The sequence below is a fragment of the Vombatus ursinus genome, unplaced genomic scaffold (assembly GCF_900497805.2).
Source record: "Vombatus ursinus unplaced genomic scaffold, bare-nosed wombat genome assembly UNPS02009770.1, whole genome shotgun sequence".
Lineage (NCBI taxonomy): Eukaryota > Metazoa > Chordata > Mammalia > Diprotodontia > Vombatidae > Vombatus > Vombatus ursinus.
In genome coordinates, this window is record NW_020949548.1 from 2,897,537 (window position 1) to 2,904,823 (window position 7,287).

The window sequence follows — 7,287 nt, forward strand, 5'->3', positions numbered from 1 at the left end:
AGAGAGAGAGAGAGAGAGAGAGAGAGAGAGAGAGAGAGAGAGAGAGAGAGAAGAACTAACAACTGAGCAGATTTAGGAAGGTCTTGAAAGAGATATTATAGGTCATCTAGACACGTAACCAAACAAATAAAAAAATTATTAAGTACCTACTTTCCAGACAGGCAGTGTGGTAATCAACTTCCTCCACATGATAGATGACACTGAGGGTCAGAGTAGTTAAATGACTTGCCAAAGGTTACACAGATATTAAGTGAGAAAGTTGGGTTTTGAACCTAATAATGCAAGATATCTTTAGCTAGAGTAAGTAAGCTATCGTTATATGTTGTCTAACAACATATTAGAATTTTTTAAAGCATTGCATCATAGCCTTTTTTTTTCATGACAGGGATGAGTTTTGACACCTACTCTTGGTCAAGTTATTCTATAGCTGGGAGGAATTTTAAGGTCTAGTTTAACCTCTATGGAATAAGTCCTCCCTTCCCTCCCTCACTCCAAGGCACTTCAGGTTGATTTAATACACTGTATATTGATTGTTACAAGGGCTAATGAATAATTCACTTTAGTTAGAGACAGGCTGGTGATGTTCCTCAGGAACTGAGAGTGGACTAGCTTTTCTGGTTAAATAGCCAACATGAGTCAAGCAAGTCTTTTCTAAGGCCCATAGGAGAATGAATGATTGATCTAGTGAAGACTTGGGATACTCATAAAATCTTCAGTTTTTAACTTTTTAAAGATATGCTCATTCTATTTCTAAAAGTTGACTTTGATGGTCTCTTGTCTGAAATATTCTTCCTCACCTCCAACTTGAGGAATCCCTAGATTTTAAGCTCCTTGAGGACAGGGCTTTTAAGCTTCTTGCCTCTTTTTATACCTCAGGGCTTGGTATATAATAGGCACCACATTTTAGGCAGGCTATTCCCATGCTCTCAAGTTGTTTGTTCACTTTCCCTCATGAAATTACTTTGTATTGTTCTGTATTTATTTGCATGAAGGTAACCTTTTTGAGGGCTGGCACTGTTTCATTTTGTCATTGTAGTCAAAGTGACCAGTATAGTGCCTGGGACATAGTAGCTACTTAATGTTTGATGAATTTATTGAATTTATTTTTTGAATTGATATAGTTTATTTGAATTGAAATAGTTTATTGAATTGGGTAGATTTACTTTTGCCAAAAAAGTGACAGCAGATGAGAGAGATGAGAATAACAAGTAAAAAGCATGTCTGGGAAATGAGAGTGGCATATTTAACCTGTAGATGTGGGTCCTCCCTATTTTTTGAAGGTTTGTTCCTTGGGAACAGAGGAAATTTTGCCTTCTCAGGAGGAGATATTGCCATTCTGATAAGTTGGCACTCCTCTTTTTACAGTTTAAGATGGTTAAGCCCAAGAAAGGATAGACTCTACCTTTGAACATGGTGCTTTAAGTGAAGAACAAATTGGCTTTTAAGTAAAACTGTTGTGTGGGTGGCAGGAGAGATGAAATGGGAGGAAGGAAACAATTTCCAGGAGATAGGACCAAGAATATAGTCCAGCTCCCAGACTCACCAGTTTTTAAACAATATTTATTTTCATTCATTCTATGAAATGGCTTTACGGTGTCTAATTTCGTTTTCCTTCCTGAAGGGTGCCTTAGGGGGCCTCCTGACTGGAATCATCTTATCATTCTGGGTGAGTATCGGGGGGTTTGTGTACCCTGCTCCAGCAGCCAAGACCCGTCCTTTGGTTTTATCAACAGAACAATGCGTCCAGCTGAACATAACAGAAGCATTACCCCCAACGACTCCTCCAGTAATTGTTGACAGGTACATTTACAACAAAAATGGCTTTGGTGAATGCAGAAATTTGTTAAAGCAAAGTATATTTGCCAGCGCTAGGTCTGATCCACAGATACCTTCTTTTCTCAGTGAAATATGAGAAGAGATCTGTAACTACATCTGGTACAAGCTGGACTTTGTGTGGAACAGACTGAGCCACCAACTTGGGCTGATCAGAGGTGCAATTGAGCTGGGAAAGGAGGCATTTTGGCTCTTGAAGGGGAAGAAAGAAGGCCCCTGGAGAAGGGCATTACACCCAAGCTCAAATTATTGTGGTGTCCCTCTCCTAGAGTCTTCCTTTCCTTCCCAACTTTGTGGAGCTACCTCCACAAAGGCACCTTTCTTTACCGTTCTTGGTGCAAGTAATCTTGGTGTCTTATGTACTGTGAGAGTCCTGCCTACCAAATGTTTTTTGCTGTAGGTAAAACAAAGCAAAACAAAACCAAAAACCAAAACCAAAACAAAACAAAAAACCAACAATAAAAAACAATGTACTTGCAAAGAGGGAATACAGAGGGAAAGAAAGCATTGGATTTGGAATTAAGAGAACTAAGTTTGAATACAGCTCTGCTACCTACCCGCTATGTAAAGCTAGGCACATCACTTAACCTCATCTGTCCCTTTCAGCTCTAAAGCCAATGTCACACCTTTCTCAAGAGGCTCCACTGGCCTCCTCTAAGAACAGACAAAAGTTAAGAGCAAAAGAGTTGGGAGTCAGGCAGATTTGCAACTCATCTGTAATTAATAGGGAAAGCAAAACGTACACTTACAAGTGACTACAGAGAAAGTAACCTTGAAAAGAGGGCTTAGGCACCAGAGGGTCAGGGAGAAGTCAGAAAGGACTGCGTGTAGAAAGTGCAACTTTCTCTGACATCTTGGTATTAGAACTTCTAAGGCCTGAGGAGAAGAAGGTCTGCATTTCAGGCAGGAGGGGTAGCCTCTGCAAAGACTCAGAGATTAGATACTGTGTACCTACAAGGAACAGTACATTCTGGCCAGTGTGGCCAGAAGGCAAAGTATGTGAATATGATGAATGAATAATAAGCCTAGAAAGGCAAGTTAGAGCCATATTGAGAAGGGTTTTGAGTGATAGAGAAGTTGGTATTTTATCATATAGGTAAAACATAGTTCACTTTTGAGCAGGGATTCCATGGTCAGACCTTTGCTTTAGAAATAGATCATTGGTAGCTATATAAATGGTGGATTGGATATGGGAGAGCCCAAAGAGGATGCAATTCCAGTAGCCCAGAAAAGAGATGGTAAGGATCTGAATTAGAGTGGTAACTATATAAGATGTAAGTGGATATAAGGGGAGGGTTGAGAAACTCTCGAAGGTGGAACTGATGATACGTAGAAACCAATTAGAAATGTAGAAAAAAGGGTGAGTGAAGATGAGGATGATTTCAGAATTGCCAACTTGGGGAACTGGAAGGATGGTGGAAGCCTGAACAATCAATCAAAGTTTGGTTTTTGCTATTCTGCCATTTTCCTGTCAGGGAGTGGACTCAATTCTGCCCTTTATAGTGAAGTAGCTAAATCTAGACCCCGAGAAAAAGAAGAAGGTAGGTGGAGGTATGACAAAGACAGACATGACAATGTCTCCTCCAACTCAATGTCAGATGACATTCCAAAATTGAGCCCAAAGTATAGGTGATCACTCATTAAATTATAGAACCATTAGGGCCCAAAGGGGGTCCAGTAACTTGCCCAAGGTCCTTGAGCTAGTAAAGAACACAGATAGGCCTTGAGGCCAGGTGTCTTAAATCTCAAGCCCAGTATTCTTTCTACCATTCCATTCTGCCTCCTTTATTTTTTTTTTCAATTAAAAATATTTTTTCCAATTACATGTAAAGACTTGTCTCCTCCTTTAAAGGAAAATTCTGACTTAATCCAAATTTAAGCTCAGTTTCTTTCTTAGGAACCCATCATGACAGATACTCTAGTTCACAGGAATCATGTTCTTGTTTCCCTCACCAAACTTCCAGATTCATGGCAAGAGATGACATTACTGGTCTTTTTTTTTTTTTTTGGTCCCCCAACCTCAGTATTCTGTCTTGTGCCTTGGCACAAACTATCTTCACTACTTAAAATGTACTCCATACCAATGATCATTTCTCTATTTGTATTTTCACAGACCAGCCCTGGCGGAGACATGGTACTCGATCTCTTACCTTTACTACAGTGCTGTGGGGTGCCTGGGATGCATCCTTGCTGGTTTCCTTATCAGCTTTATAACAGGTTGGTACCATTAATTCAATGTTTGGGGCCCCAGTCAAAATCAGTTCTAGTTTTGGCAGAGCTGACCTTGTGCACAGTGGGAATTTAGTAGTGGTCAAAAGGCACCAAGCTGCTCCCTGGTCCCCTCCCTGTCTCTGAAAACTCCACCTTACTCTCTTTGGGATATAGCACCCAAAGTGCTATTGGACTTGGAAACAGAAAAACTTGGGTTCATTGTCTCAGACACTTGTTAGCTGAGTGTGAGCAAGTCACCTAATTAGCCTCAGTTTCCTCATCTGTCAAATGGGGATAATAATAGCACCTCCCTCAAGGGTTAAGGATCAAGTAAGATAATACACGTAAAGCACATTGCCACCCTTAAAATACAGTACAAATGTTAGCTATTATAATAATCCCAGTAGGGTCATAGGTTTAGAGTTGGAATTGGAGCCTAACATCTAACAGCTGAAGAAACTGAGGCCTGGAAAGGTTAAGTGATATGCCCAAGATTACATAGGTAGTAAATGAGAGGAGCTAATATTTGACTTCTCCTCCCCTGAAGCTAAATCCTCTGCTTTTCTCACTACACCAAGGTAGTTTTATCAACCACTGGTAACTGCATTTGAATTACTTAATTTAGTGTTAATCTCTTAGCATGTCCCCAAAGGAATGGGAGATAAGACAGGTGGATTTTACCATAGAATAAGGGTCAAAAAAAAAAAAAGAGATAGGGTGGGAGAGGAGGGAGGAATCTTATTGTTGTTTGTCCTTCATTTCAAAGAGGACTAATGACATCACAGGGTGATATCTTGACTTTCAAGTCAATTAGATTTAAGTGAGGTAGAGTTACACAAAGTCTGTCAGCCTTGCTCTCTCTTCCAGAACCATGGAAGTCCAGTAGCAAGGCAAATGTCAGGATGACTGGTGATGACTAATATATGCAGGCAGAAGGGATCAGAGGAAGGAGGGCCCAGACCATCTACATTCATCATTCTGCCCAATGTCTAGCCCTGAAAGGTGGCAGTAATGACATCATTCAGGATATAAGAAATTGGGTTAAAAAAGTAAGAATCTCTTAAATCAGGGGTTCTTAACCTCAGATCCATGAACTTGTTTTTTCAGCGTTTTGGTAACTATTTCATTATAATTGATTTCCTTTATAATCTTACATATAGTTTACCCACTTAAAAACAATATTCATAGAAGGGGTCCGCAGGCTTTACCAGACTACCAAAAGAGATCATGATACAGAAAAGGTAAATAACTTTTGTCTGAAAGAAAAGGGATTGTGTGAAGCATCCCCCTTCTTAGCATGCTAAGGGTGCTAGTCAAAGCTACCTTTATTTGTCTAATTGGTTAAGTCAAGAGTTTACTTGATTCATGGGGGGCTATTTGCGGTCTTTAGATCTATCCAGGTTAACATCTAACATGCTTGGAGAAGGCCTATTTCTCAAGTCATCAATTGTTTTCTTTCTGTAAGTATGATAGCATCAGTACCAAAGATCCTCTCAAGCATGCCCAGTTTGAGAATCATAGTGTTAGGATGGGAAAGGCCCTTCAGATCCACCTGCTTACTTCTTTTACAGAGGAAGGAAAGAGATTCCCAGAGAGGACAAATAGCTTGTCCAAGGTCATCCATTGCATTTGTGGTAGAGTGGAAAATAACACCTGGGTCTCCTGTCCATTATGCCAGGCCACAAACACTGTTGGGAAATATTTTACAGGTCCAGAGAAAGGCAAAAATATTCAACCACAATTGATTCGACCAATTGGGAATTTGTTTTGCTTTTGGTCTAAGAAATACAAGACGTTATGCTGGTGTGGAGTTCAACATGACAGTGAGACAATTCTCGTGAGTTGATTTTTCACGATTGTAAAGTCTACCACTTACATCCAGGTTGTCTTTTCAGTGGGTGGAATCAGAAGAATTCCCAGGGGCAGCTGGGGAAGAGTCAGTCTAGTATACAAACTAGCTGTGGAAGGAATGTCTGTTTCTTCCTGGAGTGAGGTGATAGTCCTCTCATTAGCTTCTGCAAAGTCAAGCATGTGACTAAGCTGAGAGGAGAATTCCAGAAGTAGAAAAGCAAGAGCTGGTCCAAGGGTGTTTTCAATAAATACATAGTTAAGATGCAGCGCACACTGGGAGAGAAGGGGATGAAGGACTAGAATACAGAAATGCAATTTTAGTCTCTGAGACAAATTTTCAGTACTAACAAGGGCTGTCCCTCACACACATTAATTATGGAGTTATATTTATTTGCTGATTTCAGTTCAAATTTGCTCCAAAGTTTCCCCAATCTTTCTATTTATCCCAAGGATATCTCATAGCCCTTAAGAAGAATTAATTGATTCTGCCACATAGTCAAGCTCCTAAGTTTTCAAGGGGGAATTTTCCCACTCCTTACCTGATGACCTCTACCCTTCTGGGGTCTTATGGTCTCCTGGATTTATGGCCTCTAGTTCCAAACTTTTTCCCTAGAATTCATCTTATAGTGTGTCTTCTACGTGCCAGAATGGCAAATTACTGCTTTAGGGAGAAGTCATGATCTTTTCCTTTCATTTTCCTCAGGACAACCTTGAAAATGATACTGCCTGGCAACAAGGAGCTGAATCTGCCCTGAAGAATGGACTCAAGGACAGTCAGGACCATCTCCCTGGCTATAATCCTGACGAGAAAAGTTATACCAATCTGGCTGCTGAGAAAGTCACCCACTTCTAGGAACTAAAGACTGCCTTATGACCCAATGCTTGTTTCTTCACTGCTGTCCTCCACACAGACACAAAGACACAAACATGCCTACAGATATCCCATCCCTCTTAAAACTACCAGTCTTGCTTTGGGGATTCTAGCTGGCTGGTAGAAAAGTATAGCAATGCTGCACACATTTCAAATACATATTTATATTTACTTATGAATACAAATAATGTAGAGAGGAGACCCTTTTCCCAAGCATGCTATGCTTTCGAAGCTACCTTCTTCTACACCCGCCACTCCCTTCGTGATTACACCTTGATTAAAGCTGATTTGAGGTTCATCAGAACCATCAACATTGGAAGGAACTTAAAGGCATCTTGCCCCTTCCTCTAACAAAATCCCTGACCAGCAGGCCATAAGACTCAGCTTTGAAGAATTCCAGTAAGAGAGCACTCATGCCTCCATGAGGCAATCCATTCCATTACTAGACAAGTCTTATTACTATCAATCCTTCCCTTATATTAAGACAAAATCTGTCCCACCACTTGAGCGTCACTTCCACC

General features: G+C 40.5%; 1 protein-coding gene across 1 annotated transcript in view; it reads left to right on the plus strand.

The window, feature by feature from the left end:
• Positions 1-6,835, plus strand: part of SLC5A12 (solute carrier family 5 member 12) — a 35,991-nt gene extending 29,156 nt beyond the window's left edge. The window contains exons 12-15 of the mRNA XM_027852652.1: positions 1,622-1,800; positions 3,947-4,050; positions 5,754-5,881; positions 6,599-6,835. Of these exons, the coding sequence (XP_027708453.1) occupies positions 1,622-1,800; positions 3,947-4,050; positions 5,754-5,881; positions 6,599-6,748 (561 nt within the window). The 3' untranslated portion in view covers positions 6,749-6,835. The remainder of the gene's footprint in view (positions 1-1,621; positions 1,801-3,946; positions 4,051-5,753; positions 5,882-6,598) is intronic.
• Positions 6,836-7,287: the final 452 nt, after the last annotated feature.